This window comes from Syngnathus floridae, chromosome 15 (assembly GCF_059516105.1).
Source record: "Syngnathus floridae isolate MCC-2025c chromosome 15, RoL_Sflo_1.0, whole genome shotgun sequence".
In the NCBI taxonomy this organism is placed as follows: domain Eukaryota; kingdom Metazoa; phylum Chordata; class Actinopteri; order Syngnathiformes; family Syngnathidae; genus Syngnathus; species Syngnathus floridae.
The window spans coordinates 12,027,551-12,053,276 of record NC_142427.1 but is presented as its reverse complement, the minus strand read 5'-3'; the positions used below and the strand labels follow the sequence as shown (position 1 = coordinate 12,053,276).

Genomic DNA, 25,726 nt, shown 5'->3' with positions numbered 1-25,726 from the left:
GCACACCACAGGCGGCCAAGAAGGACGCCCACAGCTGTAGCGACCCCCCCCCCCCCCCCCCCCCCTGCAACCGCCCATACATAGCACCAATGGATGGCAGTGAAGGATTGATATGAAAAAAGCTGAGCAAGGTCTTTGCAAAGCGGAGAAGGGGTCTGGGTGTCAGGTGTGAAAGTTGGGAAGGGTCGGTGGACTTTTTCCATTCATCCACATTAGCTTATGTAAATACGGCTGGAGGAAATATTTAGGCATCAGATCAGTGGGATCTTTGTCTGCCATTTAAAACATTGTTAATGATGTTTTGTTTTTTTTTCTTTTAGCCATGTTAAAATGCTAATTTAGCACCAAAACAAATCACAATACTTTTTCATAGCACTGTATGTATGAGCTTGGTGACTCTATAGGTGCCAAATCAAAATTAGAAATGTTCAGCCATCCGTACAATTCCGGTCATCACGTAAAAATGAATACAAGCCATTAAAAACAGACCCCAACTACACACGTATTCTCTATTATAAAATAGCGACAATCATATAAGATTCATTTTTCTTCTTCAGTTACAGGGTGAAAATAATAGCGAGTGGTGGGTGCTGCCAATGATACCATATACCAGCGGCTGACATTTGAGTCACTGCCACTCAGGGTAGTGCTGTGATGTATGTACTATGCATTCCGCAAATACCAGTTCCTCACAACATGCAATGTACCATCAAGACACAGCAATACCACCTAGTATTTCAATAGTATTGAAAAGTTGAATACTTCATAGAAAGTGATCATGTGATTTGCACTATTGCAGATTAGGCCTATTTAAATGTATATACAACTTGTCGCTTGGAAAGGAATGCACGCCAACTGCACTGACCTAGGTCAGAATAGCTCAGTGTCAAGCTGCAGCTGCGTCCATTGCATACCAAGAGCAAATTTTTATATATGTTCAGGACTAAACTCTCTCAAGTGATATTTGACTGCACGGGAAAGTAACACTAGAGGCTTGGCAAGCACAAACAATGACGTGCAAAGCCTCTATAAATAATAGTACTTGAATAGAACACCATATCTAACGCTTCATTCCGTTGCCCCCGCTCGCATAAAATCAAACACCTGTTTGTTGACTACTAGTGTGAGAGAACACAAATGCAAAATAAACATAAATATGAATCATGATCGATGGCAAGTTACAGCTCCAATTTTACTCAACATACTAAAAAAAAGTGAGCGCAAAGTCAAATTTGAAATGGAAACACTTTTTCCAATTGGAGCATGGCGCTATAGTGGCAAAATCTTTCCACTTGGTGACTGGTGTCTTTGTAACTAAAACCAGCAGGAGTCACATGTCCGTCCATCTTGTGGACAAGGAATGCTATAATTATATCAGGCTAGCTTGCTTGGCTTCGCCTACACCCTGACAAGCATGAACTCATCCCCCGACCCTGATTTAGTTTCATCCCATCAGTCCACTAGCCAGCTTAACCTTCTCTTGACCTGACAAAATGTATGATTTGACATGGTCAGCTGCACACTGAACATTGAATGAGGTGAATCTTCGAATGCAAATGAAAACTTGGCAAGCTTTACAAATCCCAATTCAGAGTGGCAGGCTGGTGGGTGGTATCTTCTTTGGCACCAGAAAGCTGGTGAATATTTTCAAGCGTGAGGGCATGAGAAAGCGAGCCAGGAGAGACTGGAATATCAAAAGGGCCTTTGGCACAGGACGCTCAAAAGCTATTAGCACCAAGGGATGTTCGGAGAGCCGTGCTGCTCTGTGAATGAAAGATGCACTTACCCCAAACATATCTTCTGTGTTCGTTTTTTCCATTCTGCCTGCCAGTGGCCCAATAGTCTTTTTGTTTACCCCAGTTGTGATTAACTACTGTATACTTCAAGGTCAAATTACAATTAATAGAATATAAATGTATTCTGTGGAGAAAGTGAAAGGACTTAAGAGCAGTGCACTTTCTCGTGCACATGCGTCATAGAAATGCTCAGAACAACTCACGTGACGCCATAAAGTCTTGAAAGTTGTATTAGGTTGTTACAATTCAACTGCCTCATTGTGAATGCAATACAATTTAATACCGAAGCTTAATAAATATGTGTTTATTAATTTGGTATTTTTATTTATTTATTCATATTTTTATTATAAATATTTTTCTATATTTGAGAAAGATTTGTTTAGGTGGTAAGGTAAGTAGTCATGAAGTGCTTAGATTGGGGTTATAGGATTTATCTTATTAGTATAGAGTTCCTTTGAAGCCATGAATGTATGTCTCCTGTTCAAGTATGCTTGTTCAACTGCTTTAAGTGGATTGCCTCATAAATCATCAGGCAGCTGACAGGCAGTGTTATGTAACACCCATTAAGCAAAGAGACGAGAACTTCGGAACACAGCTACTTTATGAGCAGACACAACATTTCTGCTAACGAGCGGTTTGACCTTTAATGTCTCCTCCGCGGATTCATCAAGTCATCCAGTCGACGTTCCTCTGAGAATTCCCTCACGCGATAAAATATCCCCCGAGGAAAAATGACCTGAAAGGTCACGCCGCATCTGAGGACTTGTTTTGTTGTCGTTGCATCACAAGCTGATGATGATGGCAACCAATATTTCAGTCTCCTCTGAATCCTGCAACACAACTAAACAAATTGGTGGCAGTTGTTACTTTCGGTGGGTGCGTGTGTCATTGTGACGTGGCTATGACTGTTGTGAGCAGGAGCAGGGCGCTGTCCAGGGTACTGGGACGAGCGAGCGGGCACGTGATACCAGACTGCCTGTAATGCAAAAAATCATAGTGGAGCAAGAATGCTTTTAACTTGGTGGACAGTATTCTTCAAATGTCATTCTTGCCACGCAAAATACACGGGCCGAAAATCAATATGTCCGTCCCCAAAACGTTGTGAAATCTCTCTGCTTCATGGCCGGAATATTTCCCTAAAAAACACAACAAATGATTTAACTTTTGACAGTAGAAACACGTTAACGTTGGACCAAAAATAAGCCCAAAATAAATAATAAACATTTCATGTAAACTCTACAGGGAAATATGATCGTTTTAAAACTTTGAATTTATATTTGTGAACGGTTAAGAAATAGTCGCAAAATATTACAGTGGCATTCTGTGCTATTGTGCGTGTGCGTGTGTATGTGTGTGCGCGTGTGTGTTTGTCTGTGTGTTTGTGTGCGCATGTGCGCAGGATCATCCAATTTGGGGTATAAAAGATAGCTGAAGGGCTGGCATGGGGACTCAGGTGTATGCACCTGACACAGGTGAGTCTTGACTAGTTGACTGCACACACACACACAGCTACAGCCACGCATGCTCACACTGCTCTCGCTCAGGATCTTCATGAGCACTTCCATTTTATTCAATGATAATGATGTCATATGGAAAGTTCAACGATTGAACGTGATTTGTCGTTAGCGTGCGGGGAGTGCGCTGACATGAGCGAAGCCGCGTTGGGGAACGCCAGCGTCATCATCCAATACAAAGACTCGCTGGGCAAAGCGGTGGCCAAGAACCTGCTGGTGCTTGCCATGGGACTGTCCATCAACTACATCAACGTGGGCCTCATCTACACCTTCTGCAAGCACCAGGTAAGACACCATCGTGGACTTTTGGGGATGTTTAACATGCACCTGAATTTTTCTATCTATGTTCAGATCTTCTTCTCGGACCCTCGCTATATCCTGTTCTTCCATCTGGCTGTGAATGACATGATCCAGATGACCATGAGCATCATCCTCTTCGTGATGAGTTACATCGTTTACAGGATCAGCGTGTCTGCGTGCGCCGTTTTATTCCTGGTGGCCGCCACCACCAATGAGAACACGCCCCTCAACCTGGCGTGCATGGCGGCCGAGTGTTACATCGCCGTGTGTCTTCCGCTTCAGCACGCTCGCATCTGTACGGTCAGGAGAACTCTGGCCCTCATCGCCTTGATCTGGACCTGCACCCTCATCTCCATCCTGCCGGACCTCTTCGTAACGTTGGCCACCGAGCCGCCGGAGTACTTCTCATCTCGGGTCTTCTGCACACGACCAAACGTATTCCCCAATCCGCTGCTGGCTGAGAAGCAGAAATATGTGTACCTTATATACCTGTTGCTTGTATGGCCGGTCATTTTCTTCACATACTTCAAGGTTTTCTTTGTGGCCCAATCAGCCAGCAAGGATGCCAAGAAGGCTCAGAGGACCATCATGCTGCACGGTTTTCAGCTTCTGCTGTGCATGACCACGTATGTGGTTCCACCGCTCCAGCAAGCTTTGTTCCGCTGGTTCCCCAAGAGCTACTCAGACTCTTTGTTCGGCTGCTTCATCATCATTCAGGTCCTGCCCCGCGCCATCAGCCCCATCATATACGGCGTGAGGGACAAGTGCTTCAGGAAATACCTCAAACACTACTTGCTCTGCAACTGCGGCCCTGACTCAGCAGAAATCAAAAGCAAGAACAACGGCCCAGCCCCAACAAATTAACTAACTACAACTGTGTGCGTGTGTATGTTCTCGCATTTATGAAATTGATGCTCCGCTACAGAGAACACCAAATTTCATTTCTGCAGCAAGTCAAAAGTCTAAACAAAGTCACTTGATTGAAATTCTCGTTCAATAAAACAGGCACTCTCTGCTTAAGTCTTCCTTCTATTTCTGAAATGAAAGCCTAACGTTCGATGCACCCGCAGCCTCCCTCCCCAAAATTGTCATTTTATGACCTCACCGATTTTGTGATGGCCATCGGCATTCAGTATCAAGTCAAGTCAAATTTATACAGGCCCTAATCACAGAAACTCAAAGGTCTTCTTCACATGCCAAATATTAACAGCATGCCCTGAGGCCAAGGAAAAACTCCCAAATCTCTTTAGCTTCGAGATCATTTGAATCGGACTTGGAGGTCACCAACTTTTTCATGTCCTACTTTTGAGCCCTATAAAAACATCCAGGGGGAATTTCAGAAATTGTCCGGGATTTTGTTGGACTGCCTCAAACATAATACATGTACAGTACATTGTCAATGGAATTGCCACTCAGTTCAAAAAAAAAAAAAAAAACTGATTTCCCCGGCAAAATGGCAGAATGATTTATAAAGCTCAATTCAAATAGACACAAAAGCGCATCTTTGACATCATGCAGAAAAGACACTCAGGGGGATTGCTATAAAAAAAAAAAAAAAAGCTTACTGTGCCTTTAAGAGTGTGGACAGCAGCTTGCATGGCCTTGTTTACGTTGCAACACACTGGGTGTGGTGTGCACACACTCACACTGCAATAAATGTCCTAAAGAACTTCCTGCTTGAAACACAACACACATTGTCGCCTGAACCATGAGTGCCGCTGAGTGGAAAAAGAAATGTGAGGATGAGTGGAATGTGCAGGGCCTGCCGGCACCACAAAGTCTGGACTGGAAGTCTGTGCATGAAGCCAAACCATTTGGGAGAAATCTGCTCAAGAACCCGTCTCCTCATGGTAACTAATGTACTAGCTTACCTGAGCAACCCATTGTGTTTCCATGACTGAGTCTGACTTTTGGGATGATTCGTTTGCAAGTAGAACTTGACTGAGGAATCCCACTTTATAGTCATTGTCATTTGTCTTTATGATCAACCACTTCATTGAAATGTGATTTAGGAAGGGTAAAAGAATGTGGTTTAGCACTAGATTGATCCAAAATGTTTCTAGGGTATTTTCAAACCCAAAAATGAGCACAGGGGAGAGTGTTGGGTTTCATACAACGTCTTGCAAAACCTTTGGCCTTTTGTAGTTCCCATTTAAAAATGTGAGTTGAGTTGATTAAATTTTTTTTTTTTTAAATCAATCTAGTCTACAATAAAGTCTAAATAAGTCTACACTAGAATTACAAAAGTCCACAGATTCGTTGCTTGTCACTTTTTTTTTTTTTGAAAAGCTAGTCAAGTGAGTAATTCACTAAATGTTGTGATAAAATGTGTTGACTTTGCATGTTCTCCCTCCCTATGACTGCATGGCTTTCCTCCCACATTCCAAAAACATGCAGTCTAAACTCTCTTTACGTGTGATTTTGGGTGTGACTGCAACACATGGGCTTTGTAATATTTGCTAACTCAACAGGTGTGGTGTTTGCCCCTTTGTCCTCAATGCACAGGCTTGAGTAAAGATATAGCTCCACCTGAACCCGACCTGCCAGAATTTCCCATGCGTGGCCCTCCCATTTTTCAACCGGAAGGTAAAGACACTGACTTGCATGTCTGTCAAGTGTGTGATTTCATTTGAAAATTTCAATTTGAAGGTGACTTCACTGGCTGGACCACCAACATAGAGGTTCTCCCTGAAGATACCAGTGGCATTCCACCAGGGGTTGTGATCTGTGCTTTACCGAACTACAGGTAATGTGTGGAGCAGATGGTAAGGGAGGAATAGAATCCATTTAGCATCATGATCTGCAAAATATTCTCTTTCTTTGTCAGTTGGTTTACACTGGAGCAGACTCTGGACCTAAAGGCAGAAGGTCTATGGGATGAGCTGCTGGATGAGTTTCAACCAGAAATTGTCATTCAAGACTGGTGGGTGACTCACTCATCATGGACAATGTGCAACATTATCATATGGCTTCTTATCAGCCTGGTTCCAATGATGCATGTCATAAAGGTTTCTGCAAATTGTGCATGCATGGAATATTTATGTTTGGTGTACATAATTCGTTTTTCGGTTCAGGTTTCAGTGCTTGTGTTTGCAGCCTGAAATGAAATGAATCTATTATTATTATGATTATGATTGAACTAGGTATGAGGAGAGTCAACTGCATCAGTCAATCTTCCAACTCCATGTGAAGTTATTGGGTGCGGACAAAAGCACGGTGATCTCCGAGCACTCTGTCAACCCCACTGAGGACTTGAGCATCTATTCCCTCACGTGGAAGGAGGTAAGTTCCTTCTTCCTCCCTCCCTCCCTCCTTCCACCCAATGTGCTCTTTTGGTTTGACGTCCACATGTGTTTTTCATTGCCTGCCTCTCTTTTGACCTGTAGGTGTCACACGTGTTCTCTGGCTATGGCCCGGGCGTGAGGTACATTCACTTCTTGCACAGAGTGAAGAACCAATTTTTGAATGGCTTCTACGCCACAAGGTTTACTGGCAGCTCAGTTATTTTCAAACCACTCAAAAGCAGCTCATAGATGCATCTTTTCTGAATCGGCTGCTGGGATTTCCTCAGATGATACATAGATGATAGCAATACATTGGCTGCCTTGGTATGCTTCACAGAAGCAAAACAAAGGTTTATACAAATTGAATAAAATTGACAGACTTTTCTACCAAAACTGAAACAATTGCTTATATTCCGTTTTTGATTGTCCGTGTTTTCCATACATATCATATATTATACGCTAGACATTGGGCCCATGACCTTTGTGACTGAAAAATAAAATTTCCCTGCTAAGCTACTATATACGATGCAACTCTTGCTAGAATATGTTACACATGGAATGGAATAGATTTTTTCCCCTCTTCTATTCTATTCTATTGTGTGGTTGTCCTGCTGGGCCATGCAATTACGCACACCAAACTTGATAAAACAAAAATACATCCATTATAATGTATGCAATTTCTAAAACGTTTGCATTCAATGATTAAACATCAAGTATAATGTAAGTTGGTAATACATTTGGGACAAATCCTGTAGATTCAATGTAGCTCACCTTTAAACCAAAGCATGTAGTTTACGTTGGTATATTTATTTACACGGGCCATGCCGGAAAAAATACGATCAAAAAGATTTATAAGAATAAAAAAGATAGAAAAGAATGAATCTGAACCTACTCACAATGAATCTAATATGAACATGGTAATCTTGATTATTTTCGCATCAATTCAATGATTAATTCGAGTTGGGACAAGTGGGAGGAGGAGACAGTGTGCGCGTCGTCACGTGACCAAGCATCAGCGTCCACCGGCAAAGTTTTTTCGGCGACTTTTCCTCTAAGACCAGCCGGGATAGTCGTGATCTTGCATACTTGCAACAATGTCACCTATCAACGGAGGAGCTGTACCATAAAACCAGAAGGTAAGAGACTTAACAGACGATAGCTTACGCTTGTCCTGGAGAAGTGCGAAGGAACTGGAGACACAGCTGACTTTGGGCAACAGCTAGGTAGGTAGTTAGGTAGTTAGGTAGGTAGGTAGGTAGGTAGGTAGGTAGGTAGGTAGGTAGGTAGGTAGGTAGGTAGGTAGGTAGGTAGGTAGGTAGGTAGGTAGGTAGGTAGGTAGGTAGGTAGGTAGGTAGGTAGGTAGGTAGGGTTGCACTGGTTGACAGTCATCTATCTAGTCATCTATAGACTTAAAGTCCCATAAATTGAACCTTGCACAATAAAATGCAGATTGAAAACGTATCTATCAGTAATTCAGTGATAACATTGACTTTGCAAATCAATTCACAGTGTGCACTCCTAAATGTTCTTTTAGTGGCCCTCAAATTTGAAGTTACGGGCTAGTCTGCTCTGTTTTCTGAGGGGGAGAGAACACAGAAAAAAAAATCCAAGCAGGCGTTAGGAGAACATGCAGCCTCCACACAAGGAGGCAGTAGCTGAGATTTGAAACCCAAACCTCACAACTACGAGGCAGATCCCCTAACCAACAATCCCTCATACAGAGAGATTTTGTTTTGCTTCCCTTGATCAGCTGCATGAGAACAACAATAAAAACCTCCAGTTTATATATATGTCAGAATTGACCACTCATGCTGTCTCATTGCAGGTTGATCCGATGTTGTGGCTGGTGCAGGAGAACATCATCCATCCCGGTATACCTGCAGCCCATGTTTGAGACAGTAAGTAGCTCAGGTTTGCAAATCAATTTTATTCTGTTTTTATATATGTTTTACATAGCACCCACCGCGACTTGATTATAATATAAAATAAAAAATATGTGCTGTGGCTCTGAGGATAAAAGCTAAAGGTTGACTGCTAAAGCTTGCTGCTACTTGGCTGAAATGCAAGCCCGCTCCCCCCCCACCCCACCCCCCACTGTAGCAACCCAAGTGCTCCAGCATTGTGCACAGGCAATGATACGCGTGCCATTTCAGGTGCCACAGGACAAAGGGCTATACTATACCTCACGTTTCTCTCACATTTCCCCTTGGATCAATCAGTAAAACGGTGTTGTTATCTCCCCCACCGAAAACTCTTCATCCCCATGATTTAGTAAAGATGTTTGAAAGGCTCTGCTTTACCCAAATAGTATTGATTAGTTGTCTCTTATTGTTGGACTGGGCTATTTAAATTTTAGGGAACTGTCCAAAATCTATCATGTGCCATATAAGTTGCTGATCGTGTCGTTTACGAGAGGAGGAATTTGCAGCAATGCTCCTAGATTAGTGAAAGCCCCCGTTTTTTAGAGAATGAACTGTCAGTAACCGTAAAAAATGTGTCCATTTTGCTTTCACTCTCTTGACTAGTTCATTACATGTTAAGGTCTGTTGATCGCCTCTGCACGTTTTGTTAATATTTAGTTATTCTTAACTAGGCTGAGAACGGTAATGCCGGAAACTGCCATGAATAATGTAGGGCACTAGTGCATAACGTGACTTTTGTGTTTCTCTAGTTAGGAAATAAGTTACCTTAGGATGGGTAATCATTCTTTACACCTGTGAATCTCAATCTCGTCCACACCGGTCAAATTTGGGGTTTCTTTCCTATGTGATCATTAAAAACAACAGCAACTAATTCAACGACAGTGCAGCAAAAGCCACATGCCCGTGCTGAATATTTCTTTTCAAAGCGCACTGCGTTCCACCTAAAGTGGAGAGAACTGGTAACCTCTAAGGTTGCCAATGCCCAGACTGAGTATCTCATGTAATGGAAACCTTAGAAGCTGCTGTCTCCTGGCTGTCAGTAGCTTGTCAAAAAGCCCTATGTGTCCACCTCATGTCCGGCTTCATTAAGCCTCTCTCGTTCCATCTCTCTCCCTCCTGTCCTTTCCTGTCCTGTCCTTTGGAGTTAGCATCCAGGAAGACATTTTGCACCTTAGGGACTCTCAAATGTTTTGACTCGAGTGTTTGTTTACTATGAGTCAAACCATTTTTGCGTTTCCACAGTGCATTATTAATGGTAAGCCAAAAATCCCCTCTGCATATGATATATAACAGCAACGAGATGCCATTTTATATATTGTGTAGAAGATCTGATCTCCGAAACAAGTTTTCCTGAAGGAAGTTAACATTCAACATGATCAACTGTAATACAAACTTAAAAGTTAATATGATGACATCAAAACAATATGATTCATATACATTGTGCTGTTTGCTTTAATTAAGCTAACTAAGAAGCCTGAGTTGCTGCTCTTTAGCTCGCTTAAAGTGCTTAATTGTGCCACTGAGGAACGTACAATAATGAATCGATGTATTCTCCATTACTAATGAAAGATCACTTAAGTTCACTGATGGGACGTGCATAAGGAAGTAGTCTAAATAGAGCTCAATGAAGTCAGCTAAAAGTACTGTATATCATTGAACATGTGCAGCGGAGGGAGGCATTGTCCCGGCCATGCTGTAAACTAAACCTTGTGATTAAACGGGCTTGTATTCCTCTCCAGATTGATAGCCGTTTTGACGTAGTGGACACACTACGCGTGGCTTACGTTGCTTTTTCCTTCTTCAAAAACAAGGATGGTGGTCATTTATATGCAGAGGGACAGACGCAACACAGCAGACAGTGATTTTCTCTCAAAGTATGAAGTCAATTTAATAGACCTGAAAGCATTCTATCTGAATTTACAGACTTCTTGGGTCTTTTAAAAGCATCTATATATATATATTTGTGTTCTACATAGTGTTTTAAAATGGTCTGCTCACACGATTGCAAAGAAACCACATCCTTCCTGTCGCAGATCACCTGGTCACGTATTCATTGACTAACATAACAAAACACTTAAGTGGGACACTGCAAGCTTGCTAAACATTTGCAGTGATTATGCATCATGGAAAGTTTTGACATATAATGGAAACAACCTTAGAATTCTTTAACAAACCTTGGTTAACCATGTGCTTAATGCTAACATGCGATCAGATTATTAACCTCATCAACTGAGTCATTTCTGAGTAACTTTTTACTACTTTGTGTTTTGTTTGGAACATTTGTGTATAAGAGCTTCTGGTGTAAGGTGGTTCTTAGTCTGAGGTGGTGCTGGTAACCATAGCACTGCTTGGAAAGTGAAATGTGATGCAGCAGCTCTGTTAGCTGTCTTCCTGAATCACAACTGTATAACGATCAGGCAGAGCTCAGGCTGCATCAAAGATGCAGCAGCCAAGTATCCGTTTCAAGTCACATCGCACAATGCAGTGGAGCTTCACCCGCGTGGGAGGTCGCAGGAACAGCCCGTCACTCTCACCTACCGACAATCAACTACCTGCTTTACTTTTCAAGTGACACCTACTTAAATCCATATTGTTTTCCTTATTGGGAAATGCGTTGCTTTTGCCATCATGAGTTGAAAGCTCTTGTTGGCTCAGCAGCTTTAAAAGCTATAATGGCCATAAATAAATTAGGCTACCACACACAAGGTCCCGAAACACTCTGGCTGTTTATCGGGTGTGAAGGAGACTGGTGTCAGTTTCTTTAAAATCAATATTACGGAGACATTGTTACGAAGCTCTTAACATTTTTGAAAAAAAAAAATAGAACATTGCATGTTCTTAATTGGGATTAATGAGCATTGCCAAAGAAAGACAATCCCAAGAGCTGCATGGCTTAACATTCTGGCTTTAGTTTCTCACAGGTCATTTTGATAGGTTGACAAGATGACTAAGACAGATCAGTTTACGATTAGCTAATCTCCAAGCCTTTGTGTTTGTGGCTATATGCTAAGTCTGACACGTTTAGCTTGAATAAAATCTGGCACCATTTCCTTCGCTTCTTTCAAAGTTTTGCTTCAGATGACATCTATTTTGAATTTTTTTTTCTGGTTTTTCAGACTTGTGACCCAGCGGCTCCCCCCAGGCATTTCTGAAATATGGAAGCAATACCTATCCACATTTCAACAGTCCCTGTTCTTCTTCTCGGGCTTGTTCTCCTGTCCAACCCTTGCACCTCCTTCAGGCCACAGGTTATGGAACGAGCATCTGGGCCTCCACAGTCACCTAATATCACAGAATCTGGCAAGCGGATTTGTGTGGGCCATGTGGTGTGTAAACCTGGGATTCTGTTGCCGGTGTGGTTGCCGCTCAACCCTCCTCAAGGGGAGAGGGCAGGAAGAGCTATCATCTACTTCCTCTGTCTCATGTACATTTTCCTCGGAGTGTCCATCATTGCAGACCGCTTTATGGCATCGATTGAAGTCATTACCTCTCAGGTATGGCTCACTATAAAAAAGAAAAAAATCTATTTTAGTCAACGTTGGCATTTTGATGACATCATTGTCAGATTTTGACATCAATCTCGATTGCAGGTGAAAGAGATAACCATCACCAAACCCAATGGAGAGAAAACAGTAACAACTGTGCGAATCTGGAACGAGACCGTCTCCAACCTCACACTCATGGCGCTCGGCTCTTCTGCTCCTGAAATTTTGCTTTCTGTCATTGAGGTATACAACCCAAATTGTTAAGCGCCCTCATTTTCTAACAACTTCAAAAGTAGAATGTAGACTTACCTTTGCTTTGACGTCTGTAATGGCACTGAATTCGTTTTTGTTTTTTTTACTTGACAGGTATGCGGGCATAACTTTGATGCAGGGGAGCTGGGCCCAGGCACCATTGTCGGAAGCGCCGCCTTCAACATGTTTGTGATTATCGGCATATGTGTGTGGGTGATCCCCGACGGAGAATCTCGCAAGATCAAACACCTCCGAGTGTTTTTTATTACATCCTTCTGGAGTATCTTTGCCTACATTTGGCTCTATCTCATACTGGCTGTCATATCGCCTGGGATCGTAGAGGTGCGTTTCGACACATTTGATGGCAATTGCAAATGACTAAAAGCTGCCATTGTGTATCGCAAGGTATGGGAAGCCGCAGTGACCCTGCTTTACTTCCCGGTGTGTGTGTTACTGGCTTGGATCGCTGACCGTCGCTTGCTCTTCTACAAATATCTTCACAAACGTTACCGTGCTGACAAAAGACATGGCATTGTGGTGGAAATGGAAGGTGGCCCTGAGATGATCAGCGATGAAAAAAACTCTGATGGCATTTCGTGCCCCAGAAACTCCTCGAGTGTGACGGTGTCTGTACAAACGCCAAGTGAGATGGACCAGAGCCAAGATGAGGTAGGGAAGACCGTTTCTTTTTTCCACATGGCAAGACATGTGGTTAAAAGACGGAATTATTTTCTTTCATTGATAGGTGGTTCGTAGACTCAAAGAACTACGGGACAAACACCCTGAGAAAAACCTAGACCAGCTCATCGAAATGGCCAACTACTCCACTTTGGTTCGTCAGAAGAAGAGTCGAGCTTTTTACCGTGTCCAGGCGACTCGCTTGTTGATAGGTGCTGGAAACCTTCTGAGGAGACATGCTTCTCAACATTCACGCCGTAGCGGACAAGGAGATGACAAACTTACATGCTCTCACATTTGTTTTGAAAGTGCCCAGTATCAGTGTATTGAGAACTGTGGTACTCTGAGCCTTTGGGTGATCCTGGATGGCGGCACATCCCAGAATAGCTTTTATGTGGACTACTGTACAGAAAATGGTTCTGCCAATGCTGGAACTGATTATGACTTTATCGAAGGAACCTTGATATTTAAGCCCGGAGAGACACGGAAAGAAATCAAGGTGAGCAAAGAAAAAAAATGGCGTGGGAATGATATTTATAACAATAATAATAGGTCATAGAACACAAAAGTATATATACATGTTTTTAGCTGTGATAGAAATTTAATGGCAAATGTACCTTAATCATAAACAATTTTTTTTTTCCTAGGTAAAAATTTTGGACGATGACGTCTTTGAAGAAGACGAACATTTCTTTGTCCGTCTTCAAAATTTGAGGTTAGAGGAGGGTGGTGATGAAGGGACAGGATGTTCACCTAAGGGCAGACTAGTGGAGCCGCTGGTTGCCACTGTCACTATCTTGGATGATGACCATGCTGGCATCTTCACCTTTGGTCAGGGGGTTTTGCGGGTGAGTGAGAGCACAGGCACACTGACGGTGACAGTGGTGAGGAACTCAGGCTCCAGGGGTACCGTTTCTGTACCATATCACACAGAGGACGGCAGTGCCAAAGCTGGAGTGGACTACGAGCAGGCCAAGGGTGAGCTGGAATTTACCAATGAACAGACCAGGTGAGGAAAAGAAAATCAAATGTTGGCTTTCCCCCGGAAGAACGTACATTGTTGCTGTTTTAAACGTCATGTGATCAAATATTTGATACGTGGATGTTGGTAGAAACAATGCTGAAATGTTACTTTTAGCTGTTGAGATAATGATGATTCCACATTTCATTTGGCTTCCCATTCATAATTTGGGGACTAACTTGTGTATATCTTGTATGCCTCCAGCAACACCTTGAAAATTCACATTCTAAATGTGGAAGAGTATGAAAAACGGGAAAATTTCTTCATAGTGCTCAAAGAGCCTAAATGGCTAAAGCGAGGACTCTCTGGTAAGTCACTAAAGATGTGTTGTTTGTTTATTGCACAAGCTATTGGTGGAGCCACTGGACATGTTTATGCTTTTAGGGTTATGGAATATGATTGCTTGATTGATGTCAAATGATTTGTTGTCATATCAACATGGAAACATTCACGATTTATTTTTTACAGCATTACTGCTTAATCAGGGTAAGACACTTTTGTTTGTTGGTTGCTTTGAAGGGTGCAGTGTTAAGCATTCTTCTTTTCTTCATTTCTGAGCCAACACTGAGTTTTGACATGCATGTGGGTATTTTGGAAATTACAGCAACCATTAAAATTTGACTTCCGGCAACTATTGATGGCGGCACAGCATCTCCTAATCAATGTCAATTTCCTTGACAGGTCACCCCAGCCCTGAGGAGGAAGAGGCTAGGAGGATCTCTGAGATGGGTAAGCCTATTCTCGGAGAGCACAGCAGGATGGAGATCATCATAGAAGAATCCTGTGACTTTAAGGTGTGTAGCTGGCTGACTACCTTACAATTAATCCACTGTATATTGTATTTCTGACGACCGCACCCAAAATGGACCTTTTCATTTTTTTTATTTCTATAGTGGGACACAAGTTAATATTGACATTTTATGCATTTGAATGAATTATGAAGGTGACTTCCTTCCTAATCTCATTGATTTAACCATGTAGATTGACTAAAAATATGGCACTTTTTCATCAGACTTCCAATGGCATGCTTGACCAGGTACGGTTTCGGCGGTGTGCTGTTATAGAGTATTTCTCGTTTCAGTTTCTCATCACACACCTTTGGATATGCAGAAAATGCTGCGTATTTATGCCTCATGCCTTTTCTTGACATGATTGCATGACATAAATATAAATGGTATTGTAGCTATTTACAACTAAGATTGTAGTGAGCCACTTTTGGCACGTGAATCTTATGTTTGACACCCCTGAGTCTCTGTGTGCTAAGCCTGTTCTGTTTGGCCTTATCTTTAAAAACTGCACAGAGCTGGAAAATATTATTTCAAGACCTATGTGGTACAGCCAATCCCAAACACTCTTTCGGGTAGTGTTGACCTTCCTACATTATGCATGATGTTTGGATCATTGTTACAGGCAGCTTTGTTACATAATCTCTGTGTAAAAGAGGAAGGTGTTTTATAATGATCTTCATCTTCATTTGTGTAGTAGTAAATTATTGTTTACATACAGAGTTATTGATAGATTTTCTTTCTTTCTTTATTGTTACATTTTTAATCTCTCGGGGTAAAAATGCTTGCAATTACTGAACAATCCTAAAGTAGCCTATTTCATCTGACAGAATACTGTGGATAAACTCCTTAAAGATACAAACCTAGCAGCTGTGATTGGCTCACGTTCTTGGAGGGAGCAGTTCATTGAAGCTGTCACCGTCAGTGCAGGTCAGTGGCTATCATTAAAAAGTGTCCGTCCGTCCTTATCTGCTTTTGGAATTGACACTTTTTGTTGTCGTCTTTCTAACAGGTGATAGAGATGACGAGGGCGAAGATCAACCGATGCCGAACTGCTTTGACTATTTCATGCACATGTTGTGCATTTTTTGGAAAGTCCTCTTTGCTTTTGTCCCGCCGACTCAGTACTGGAACGGGTGGGCATGTTTCATCGTGTCAATATCGGTGGTCGGGATCCTCACAGCCATTATTGGAGACCTTGCCTCCCATTTTGGCTGCACAGTTGGCCTGAGAGACACGGTCACTGCAGTGGTCTTTGTCGCCCTGGGGACTTCACTTCCCGGTACGTACAGCATGGAGCGCTTCTCATCGATTTCATTCATTGCAGCCATTTAATACTGAACTTTGAATCCCCAGATACCTTTGCCAGCAAAGTGGCTGCAACCCAGGACCAATATGCAGACGCATCAGTGGGAAATGTAACTGGAAGCAATGCAGTGAATGTCTTTTTAGGTATTGGTGTAGCTTGGTCTGTGGCTGCCATTTATTGGGAAGTCAAAGGTAAAGTTTTTCGTGTGGATGTCGGCTCATTGGCCTTCTCTGTCACACTTTTTACCATTTTTGCCTTCTTCGCAATGGGAGTGTTGATGATCCGCCGGAGGCCCTCTATTGGGGGTGAGCTGGGAGGCCCACGGATCCCCAAAATCCTGACATCACTCTTTCTCTTTGGACTCTGGTTCCTTTACATTTTCTTCTCTAGTTTGGAGGCCTACTGCCATATAAAAGGCTTCTGAGAAAGCGTCGATGGGAACGCTCATTGCACAAAGATGTACAGTATTCTTTTGGAAAGAACTGATTTTTAGCAAACCTATCACCACCTTTGGCATGTTATCAAATAAATATGTACACTTGGACATGCAAACCTGCGTATCTATTGCAGCAAGAATCCATTGTATTAGTACTGAGTATATTGTGTTCATTTCATGGTTGTCAAAATGAATTTTATGCCGGCTTGATGCTTTATGACTCGTAAACTGCATTAGAAATTAATTTTTTCCCCTTTATGTTTATTGGGGCTCTTGAATGAAATGGCTCACATTTTAAAATAGCTTCAAAATAATGGATTTTACCATCCCTCTGCTTTTCAATTTGCTTGATTTTATTTTGTCATGACATATTTGTATTTGGTTGTTGTCATTTATTACTGTATATGATGGATTTACCCTGTTTATGTGCTCTCAAATTGATATTTTTGTCATCAACTGCAGTTTAGAATTGCTACTAAATTGTAATAATTTGCTACTAAATCGGGCTACTAAATGTGTTTCTCTAAGCAATTTGGGCCATTTTTGGCGACTGCAAATGACTCCTATTGGATTACTAATAAATGCAGACATTTATACTTCTTTTAAGTCACATTATGGCAAGGATAGATTAGAATATAATGATTCGCCCTTAAAAAATGCATCTGTTTTGATTTGTAAACTGTAATTTCATGTTCCGTATTTGTAAATCATTGCATGTTCTAAAACACAACTAAACATCATTACCGATTAAAAATGTCAGAAATAAACACACGCGCACACACAGGCGTCTGAGAGCAAATCCCTCTCCCATCCGCCAGGGAGCAGTACTGCCATCTCCATTGATCGGGAGCGAGCCGTTTCCTGTTTCTCGTTTAAACGCTGGCCGTCGAAAAAACGTAAAACGAGCCTTTATATGAGCTCTTCGATCGTTTATTTGCAGGGATCTCCACATTCCTGTTTTTGAAAGTGACACCAAACGTTATGTGATTTTTTGCTAATGTACATATGGTCAGTTGGTTCAATGCCATTGTTACAAAAAGAGCACAGATTGTCTTCAATGTTAAAGCGTGATCTCAATGATTCTTTGGAAGGATTTAAAAACCAATGTGTTTCCTTCTTTTTCAAATACATAGTTCTTAAATCATTTACTGTAGCCTCATCAAATTCCTGCGAAAGTTCGCATGTTTGAAACGTGAAGTTGCGCTGTCCCATTGATTTTGAATGCATCATTAATCTGGCACAAGGGGCAGGACAACATGGCTGCTGCTGCGGGTCGCTTCTACGGAGAAGGAGGCAGAGCAACTAAACGACAGAAAACTGAGGACGGAGGGATGACAACGGTAGACGGGCCTTCTTGTCCCACTATTTCATTGTTAACGCACTTGTTTATTTCACGACATGTGGATTTCGACACATGTATATCGTTAAAAAACCTTCATGCGCTTCAGTAGCCAAGAAGCTAGCGGTTAAGCAAACACAAATGTGATCACACGATTGTTAGCCTTTTCCAACTAGTCTCTTTCCTGAGAGTTGTAGATAATTTAGTAGACAAGCCGTCAAAGTTAAAACATTGTTATATCCCTAAAATTTCAAATCGAATTGCTTCTTCCCCTCCCGTTAACGTCGAAGTCAACTGTTAATAATTGCTAATGGTTTGAGCTAACCTCAATGCACTTTTCATTCAAAGAGCCAATTTGGGTGCGTGTCATTTATTCTGGTAGAGATGGGTTTATTTCCCACATTGCTTTGCTCGTTGCTTATGAGCATCTTTGCGATGACATTATTTTCAGGAAAGCTACGATGATCCCCATAAACCTTTACCCTCCCCGGTGGTGCACATCAGGGGCTTGGTTGATGGTATTGTGGAGACTGATTTGGTGGAAGCCTTGCAAGAGTTTGGGACGGTCAGGTATTCATCCACTAGCACATTTTGGCTTTGAAGGTTGTTTCATTCATTATTTCCTTACCAAGATGGATTTTTACCTCCTCGTCATAGTTCTGTGGTAATGATGCCCAAGAAGCGCCAGGCCTTAGTGGAGTATGAGGACATGAATGGATCCTCCTCTGCTGTTACATATGCAGCAGAGAACCAGGTTTACATTGGAGGCCACCCTGCCTTCATCAACTATTCCACGAGCCAAAAGATCTCCCGGCCAGGAGACTCGGACGACACGCGGAGTGTGAACAACGTGTTGCTACTCACCATCATCAACCCTATCTACCCAATCACCACGGTAAACTGAACTTGAAGTTTGGAGAGAAAGTATATTTGGAATGGTATTTGATTGTTCCAATTGACTTCTGCAGGACGTGTTGTACACCATATGTAACAACTGCGGGCCTGTCCAGCGGATCGTCATCTTCAGAAAGAATGGTGTTCAGGCCATGGTTGAATATCCTTTTTTCTTTTTGTGGACAATATGTATTATGCTGTTTAAAAAAAAATATACAAATAGAAAGCTCAGGAATGACTATGAATCTGCTTCAAAAAAAAAAAAGGTCACCTTAACAGTTGCTACATTTGACTCTGTCCAAAGTGCCCAGAGGGCCAAAGCCTCGCTCAATGGAGCAGACATCTATTCTGGTTGCTGCACGCTGAAGATTGAATATGCCAAGGTATAAGACGGATCATGTCATCATTTGTACAAATATTTACTCTTGGGCTTTCTTTTGTAACTCAATCCACAGCCAGCACGCCTAAATGTCTTCAAGAATGACCAGGACACATGGGACTACACAAATCCTAACTTGAGTGGCCAAGGTAGGTTTGTTAGCATCCCTTCCCCTTTTCTACTTCCTCTTTATCTTTCATGTCACTAAATGTTAGGTTTCTTTACTATGGGAATATTGCCTTTGATCGCTATTGATTTCCTCCACTCGCTCGCTCGCTCGCCCGCCCGCCCGCCCTCCATGCTTATTCTTGTTCCAAGGCATTATTCCCCTGGTAGAATCACAGTTGAATGCATTTTCTTGCTACACAGCAGCAGCAGCAGCAGCAGCCACACGGTTAAGGGCATGAGGGGTAACCTGATTGGCAGCCAATTGTTTTGTCCTATGCATGAGGAAAGACCAGTGCACTCTAGTCACAGCATCATGCACAAGTTTACCATTCACCTCTTAGGTCCCACATTCCCTCGAGAGCATGAATGACACAGCTGCACAGCGGAACATTTCCCGTCCACTAGATAATGTAGGAGTCAAACATATTGGAGATTTTAGTCATTGTTAAATGAAACGCATCATTTACAAAACGGACTCTGATCTCAGGACTTTAATCCTAGTTTGCTGAAGTCAAAGTATTGTGTTCACATTGGCATGATATTCATTTTGAATGTGGTTGATTTTTAATTTGACTAAGTAATAAAGCGGCCACTACGGCGAGTCTTCTTGATTGAAGCAGTCATAAACATTTGAATCAATACTGTTGCGTTGCTCTTGTGAAGAGCGATTGATAGGGCAAGCACACTCTTAGCGTTTTGAATTATTCAACGCTTAAGTGAGATTTGGAAAAAGTCTTGTGTGAAAATTACAGCAGGCTGAAGTCATTAAGTTTTTGTTCAAAGTGCACTCATGTACACGATAGTAAATCTGAAAATGAAGCCCATAACTACTTTTTAAAAAAAAAAAAAAAAAAAAACTTTCCTTGGATGTTTGGTATTATTTTAACGTGTTAGACACACTGTTCAAATATATGCCTTGCTGTCAGGTGTTTCAACAGGAATTGAAGGTATTTTCTTTGCATTAACATATTCTATGTGCCCACGCTAGTCCAAACACCTTGTTCTGATGTGATTAATGTGGAGTGGCAGAATATATTTTTGCATAGAAAATATTTATCTCGAGATCCCCTTTAAGGTAGCACTTCCATGTGTTGTTTCAATTTAGTCGCTACATTTCTACAACTGGCTACAATCAAGCAAGTTTGGGTGGGAAAAAAAATAACCCAAAACCTCAATCAAATGAACTTGACTATTGTAACATTTGTGCTGCCTTTCGAGGTACTCCTCATGTTCTGGCCATGCAAAGCCATATACAGACTGACCTCATTTCCCAAGCAGACACATGCTGCCAAAGCCACAACAACCTCGACAGCGACAATACATCGGCACCCGAAGCCATAAGTCATTGGGATACATTGGACACAGTGGGACAACAAACACTGGAACACAACCTCAAGGCAGTACTTCATCACCTCTATCTCCACTACAAGGGAATGATTCATTTTATTTTGGGGGTGATGGACAATCAGAAATATTCAAAGGCCACGCAAACACCACCTATAGCCAACACAGCGCCATCTTGTTGATAAGCATCTACCACCACCACCACCATCTGGTTTTCCAGTACAGCACATCTTCAGAACCTTGAGGAGCAACCACTTTTGACACAGCACATTGATTGGTTGTTGCCGGACGCACTTCCTAGCCCCGGCCGGGGGGGGCCCTCGGGCTAGTCCTTCTGTAACACTACGACAGGGATCCATCCACAAAGGAGTTTTCAAACACTCAAGGGAACAGATGACACAAAAGAGGCCCCGGCATCTTGTCGAAACAGTAACGCAGCACGCCTCCCCGCCTTCCTGTGCGAGCGAACACACGACAGACACTACGACCCATGACTGCGTACAATGCGGAACGGCCATCACAGTACATCATCATGCAGATATACAAGCAACAAGCGCTCTTCCCTTTTTCTACAAGTGACCGACCGCCATTAAACCAAATCAAAGTCAGTGGCCATTTTTACACCAGAAGAAATATCCAATGAAGACACAAGCATGAAACATTCAGCAAGCATAAGAACACAGATGCAAACAGATTAGAAATCCTCTTCCAAAGCGCAGCATTTTTGGACTGGTATTCTGTTTTTCCCCCCTTTACCTTCCCACCTGTTTCCCTTCTGTGCTGTTCTGTTTCATTTTCCTTTTTTTTTTTCTTTTTTTTTTTTTTCTTCTTCTCCCCCCTGCACTGGCCCACAGTGATGCCTTTAACACCTCCCGTGTGATGCAGGTTTGGCTCAGTGTGTCTGTGGACAGACAGCCCACTCTCAAATGATGCACTAATCCTGCTTTGTGGTCACCACGGTAAGCTGGAGATGCTTGTCATCGCAACTTTGAAAAAAATGAAAAGCAAAAACCAAGCATGGATGTGTGGATGTACTTATCTTTGGTGGTGGGGATGCAAAGAAGGAAGACGTGAAGAAGGGAAAAAAAAGGAAATTGGAAAGGAGTTGAGCTTGGAGGGTAAGCGTCCTTTGCTGAAGACTACCCCCTACCTACCTACCCACTGTGTCCAATACTTCATGTATGGTGCTGTAAGTACTGCTCAGTGACAAGTTGATGTAATTGTTAAAAACTGACTTCCACTGTGGACCAATGTTCAAATTTGCGCTTGTTTAGTCAAGTTGTTGTACCAAAAAAAAAAAAAAAAAAAAAGTGATGGCAGCGGTAGCAGCTCAAATATATTTGAATGAATGTATGATGCAGCTCGAGTTGGATTGGATAATGTGGTCAAGTAACACTGGTCAACAATTTTTATTGAGTCTTTTTTTTTTAAACGGCGATGCAAGTAAATGTTTCTAGATTTTTTTTCTCTTATTTTTCAAGCACATCAGGTTTTCACTGTAATAATAATATATGCAGTATATTTAGTACTGTGATATTTAAACATTGTTAGGTGGCATTTTTCCCTTCGTGGCGTCCTAGCTATCATATACAACACATGGTAAAATCTGTTTGACCCACAAGCTTTTATAGTTCAAAAATGAAAATATCTCACAAACCTGATGTGCCACAATAAAGGTAAAGACATTTTTTTGAATCACAATAATGTTTAGAGACATTAAAATTTGCTGTTGACTAGTGTAATTGTGACATTTCTTTTTTTAATGAAATTAAGTAAATCGTTTTCATGTCAGAGAGCAAATGAATGACTGTGCTGTATTGTGCTTAAAGTACATAACATGGTGATCACAGTTCTTGTCATTACAACTGCTGCATACCAAAATGTTGTTTTGTGGTCACATGGACTGTTTTGTTATGCAAACTGTTGCACACTTATAATTTTATTTGATTGTAATTATCCATGTGTATCAAATGTGTGTGTCCCTCCCCCCCGGTTGTTATTTTTTATTTGACATGTATATGTGTACCTGCACAGATGCTGATGGTGAAGGCAATTGGAACAATTCACAAGGTGTGTTTGTGTTTGTACTAGGGTAGCAGTAACAAACAAATCTCCATTATGTCATAGTTGGCTTCCGAAATCATACCGTCCGTCCGTCCGTCGGTCAACAATTAAGATGCAAGTTGCATGCCTGTCACCTTGTCCTATAACACACAGTCACCAATGTCATTTTTCCAGCACGATATGTTGTCGACAAGCTCTTTGAATTGCTATTTTTGACTGTACCCTACGTAGACCCAAATGCAAATCCAAACAAACGCCAAAGGCAGCCCGCTCTTCTCGGGGACCACCCACCTGATTATGGTATCAATCGTTTCATTGCAATTTTAGGAATGGTGCACGGGGTCATTTGTTTGGTTTTCTCTTCTTACCATAAAGGTGGCCCTCAGGGAAGCTACCATGGCTACAGCGACGACAGCTACGGGCCTCCTTCCCACCGCATGGGACCCGGTATGGGCGGACGTGGCCGTGGTAACCAGCGCTACGGCGCCGGATACGGGCCACCGCCCCCCGAGTACGGCCCTCATGCAGACTCGCCCGTACTTATGGTATACGGTCTTGAGCCGTCAAAGATTAATGCCGATAAGGTCTTTAACATCTTCTGCCTCTATGGGAATGTGGAGAGGGTGAGGAATGCTCCTTTTAAAGTTAGTTGAAAGACAGGTTGTCGGCATGTTGTCACCTGCATGTCTCCTTTTCCTGCAGGTTAAGTTCATGAAGAGCAAACCTGGAGCTGCAATGGTGGAGATGGGGGACTGCTATTCTGTGGACAGGGCTATCTCCCACCTTAACAACAACTTCCTTTTTGGACAGAAACTCAACGTCTGGTAAGGGTGATAGAAAATGTTCCAAAAAAGTGAGGCCAGGTACTAATCGATTGCTTTTGCACGGTAGCGTGTCCAAGCAGCAGGCTATCGTGCCGGGACAGAGCTACCAGTTGGAAGACAACAGCAGTAGCTTCAAAGACTTCCATGGTTCTCGCAACAACCGCTTCACCTCACCAGAGCAGGCAGCCAAGAACCGAATCCAACACCCCACCAATGTTCTACATTTTTTTAACGCACAGCCTGACATCTCTGAGGAGATCTTCAACCAGGTTAGAAAAGCCACAAGGCTAAAAAATGTCTAGCCTTACTAAATGGCAGGTTTTTGTGATGGAAAAAAAAACAACCACCATGAAATCATTTCAAAACGTTTTCAACCTTTGATGTCAACTGTGATCTGAACAATACAATATTTATAGAATAGCGGTCCAACTCGGATTCGGGAAAAGTCAGAATAGTACTCTTCACGCTGCATGAAAAAAAATTGATGTATGTAGCCGCAGTGTGAACAGAGCCATAAAGATGTTTTCTCTTTCTTGTACAAGCCATCAGTCACATTAACAGTGTAAACAACTTGGGCTCAGTTTTTGTTGTTTTTTTTACATCACAAAAACACGGGTACGTTTTTTTTTAAAAAAAAATTTTAATCCTCTGTAACCAAGTACTACAAGGTGGTATTGGTTTCATTTTCACTGAGCTATGTTTTCCTCTTCTAGATCTGCGATGAATTAGGAGTTAAGAGCCCTTCAAGTGTGAAACTTTTCAGTGGGAAGAGTGAGTAGAAAATGTTCAATGTGTTAAGGAATGGAATTTTGCAGCGCCAGCTCACCCATAATGAGATTGAAATACTGTTCATTCGTCAACATGTTTGGGTTTCGAACCAATCTCAAGTGTTCAGAAGCGGTTGCGCTATTGAACGAAAAACCAAAACGCTGTTTGTTGTCAAAATAACGGCGCTGGCGATGCAAGGATTCCACTCGACTGCAACAGTATCGCTCGTTCTTGAAAGGCGTACGAGCTCATATACACCCAAAGGTTTGAATCAAAAGATGTCCAACATCAATCCAAAACAACACAAAGCATAACAGTGTTTTTGTATGCGAATAGGTCAGAAAGGAAAACAAATGATCACAGCTTTGAGTTAGGTGTTTCCATGAAATCATTTGTCTTGTGTGGCACGACAGGTGAGCGAAGTTCATCAGGTTTGCTTGAGTGGGAATCCGTGAATGATGCCATGGAAGCCTTGGCAATGATGAACCATCACCAGATGAAAAACCCCAGTAAGGATTTCCACACATCATTCATTATTTTGAGCTTCTCAAGGAACGTGTACAATGCTTTTGCCCTTTTCTTTTTCTAGGTGGGCCTTACCCTTACACGTTGAAGTTATGTTTCTCAACCACCCATCATGCCAGCAGCTAAATACAAGCGCTTCAAACAATGTCACATTTTATTTCCTTTCATAAACTCTAATGTAGTTCTGTTCTTATGTCCTATTAAAATATTCACACATTATTGACATAAATAGGAATGTTGTGTTTTATGATATTTTTGTGATGACAGTATTTCTTCTTTGCAACATACGCAATGTACATGTATACTATCAAGCCCCCAATCTGAAATCTTTCGATGTCAACCCAGCCTTTTGTTTTGAAATGAAGGGATTTTACTGTGCAAGGTCAACAACCATATCATGTATTTATTGGCAAACTGTGTAATGAGCAAATTGCAGCTATGTGATTTTAAAAAAAATCTAAACATGACTGTTGTTTGGTTGGTTGGGATCCTCTTGTGCAAATGATGATCACTTAACATTTAGTTAATAGGTACTGTGAACATTTTAAGAATAAATAAAGAATGTGGAAACATTGTAGGAGTGAGCTGTGACCTAATGAGTGCAGACAAGTCTGAACCATTTTGACTCTACAGTACAGT

The 25,726-nt window shown here is 41.9% G+C and overlaps 4 protein-coding genes across 8 annotated transcripts; all 4 read left to right on the top strand.

The window, feature by feature from the left end:
• Positions 1–60: 60 nt before the first annotated feature.
• Positions 61–4,959, top strand: LOC148386756 (odorant receptor 131-2-like). Of its 2 annotated transcripts, XM_088397655.1 has the most exons (3): positions 61–3,268; positions 3,423–3,595; positions 3,662–4,959. In XM_088397655.1, the coding sequence occupies exons 1-3, from the start codon at positions 3,238–3,240 to the stop codon at positions 4,472–4,474; spliced, it is 1,017 nt and encodes a 338-aa protein (XP_088253781.1). In that variant the 5' UTR covers positions 61–3,237; the 3' UTR covers positions 4,475–4,959. The 2 variants fall into 2 exon arrangements, with proteins under 2 accessions (XP_088253781.1, XP_088253780.1); XM_088397654.1 differs by having other exon boundaries at positions 61–3,595; positions 3,662–4,958.
• Positions 4,960–5,212: 253 nt separating this feature from the next.
• nccrp1 (P1, F-box associated domain containing) lies at positions 5,213–7,413 on the top strand. The gene is made up of 6 exons (XM_088397656.1): positions 5,213–5,460; positions 6,116–6,196; positions 6,260–6,356; positions 6,438–6,533; positions 6,754–6,892; positions 6,997–7,413. Exons 1-6 carry the CDS (start codon positions 5,319–5,321, stop codon positions 7,141–7,143), a joined length of 702 nt encoding a protein of 233 aa, XP_088253782.1. The 5' UTR covers positions 5,213–5,318; the 3' UTR covers positions 7,144–7,413.
• Positions 7,414–7,873: 460 nt separating this feature from the next.
• Positions 7,874–17,926, top strand: slc8a2a (solute carrier family 8 member 2a). Of its 3 annotated transcripts, none has more exons than XM_088398147.1 (14): positions 7,874–8,030; positions 8,720–8,792; positions 11,933–12,310; positions 12,407–12,544; positions 12,668–12,895; positions 12,959–13,222; positions 13,299–13,730; positions 13,879–14,240; positions 14,457–14,560; positions 14,721–14,738; positions 14,934–15,046; positions 15,868–15,967; positions 16,050–16,319; positions 16,394–17,926. In XM_088398147.1, the coding sequence occupies exons 3-14, from the start codon at positions 11,972–11,974 to the stop codon at positions 16,768–16,770; spliced, it is 2,745 nt and encodes a 914-aa protein (XP_088254273.1). In that variant the 5' UTR covers positions 7,874–8,030; positions 8,720–8,792; positions 11,933–11,971; the 3' UTR covers positions 16,771–17,926. The 3 variants fall into 3 exon arrangements, with proteins under 3 accessions (XP_088254273.1, XP_088254274.1, XP_088254275.1); XM_088398148.1 differs by having other exon boundaries at positions 8,720–8,805; XM_088398149.1 differs by lacking the exon at positions 14,721–14,738.
• On the top strand, positions 17,892–25,662 carry hnrnpl (heterogeneous nuclear ribonucleoprotein L). 2 transcript variants are annotated; one of them, XM_088398151.1, is made up of 14 exons: positions 17,892–18,122; positions 18,573–18,691; positions 18,779–19,016; positions 19,090–19,177; positions 19,304–19,398; positions 19,471–19,543; positions 22,941–22,976; positions 23,202–23,270; positions 23,346–23,593; positions 23,673–23,794; positions 23,862–24,063; positions 24,508–24,565; positions 24,976–25,071; positions 25,152–25,662. In XM_088398151.1, the coding sequence occupies exons 1-14, from the start codon at positions 18,039–18,041 to the stop codon at positions 25,211–25,213; spliced, it is 1,590 nt and encodes a 529-aa protein (XP_088254277.1). In that variant the 5' UTR covers positions 17,892–18,038; the 3' UTR covers positions 25,214–25,662. The 2 variants fall into 2 exon arrangements, with proteins under 2 accessions (XP_088254277.1, XP_088254278.1); XM_088398152.1 differs by lacking the exon at positions 22,941–22,976.
• Positions 25,663–25,726: the final 64 nt, after the last annotated feature.

Bases quoted from the DNA above. Each gene is read 5' to 3' on its own strand.
- slc8a2a (XM_088398147.1), top strand. From the start codon at position 11,972: ATGGAAGCAATACCTATCCACATTTCAACAGTCCCTGTTCTTCTTCTC. The intron at 12,545-12,667 runs GTATACAACCCA...TTTACTTGACAG, and splicing joins TTTTGCTTTCTGTCATTGAG to GTATGCGGGCATAACTTTGA. The intron at 15,047-15,867 runs GTGTGTAGCTGG...TTCATCTGACAG, and splicing joins AAGAATCCTGTGACTTTAAG to AATACTGTGGATAAACTCCT.
- nccrp1 (XM_088397656.1), top strand. From the start codon at position 5,319: ATGAGTGCCGCTGAGTGGAAAAAGAAATGTGAGGATGAGTGGAATGTG. The intron at 5,461-6,115 runs GTAACTAATGTA...CTCAATGCACAG, and splicing joins CAAGAACCCGTCTCCTCATG to GCTTGAGTAAAGATATAGCT. The intron at 6,893-6,996 runs GTAAGTTCCTTC...TTTGACCTGTAG, and splicing joins ATTCCCTCACGTGGAAGGAG to GTGTCACACGTGTTCTCTGG.
- hnrnpl (XM_088398151.1), top strand. From the start codon at position 18,039: ATGGCTGCTGCTGCGGGTCGCTTCTACGGAGAAGGAGGCAGAGCAACT. The intron at 23,795-23,861 runs GTAAGGGTGATA...TTTGCACGGTAG, and splicing joins GGACAGAAACTCAACGTCTG to CGTGTCCAAGCAGCAGGCTA. The intron at 24,064-24,507 runs GTTAGAAAAGCC...TTCCTCTTCTAG, and splicing joins CTGAGGAGATCTTCAACCAG to ATCTGCGATGAATTAGGAGT.
- LOC148386756 (XM_088397654.1), top strand. From the start codon at position 3,386: ATGGAAAGTTCAACGATTGAACGTGATTTGTCGTTAGCGTGCGGGGAG. The intron at 3,596-3,661 runs GTAAGACACCAT...ATCTATGTTCAG, and splicing joins ACACCTTCTGCAAGCACCAG to ATCTTCTTCTCGGACCCTCG.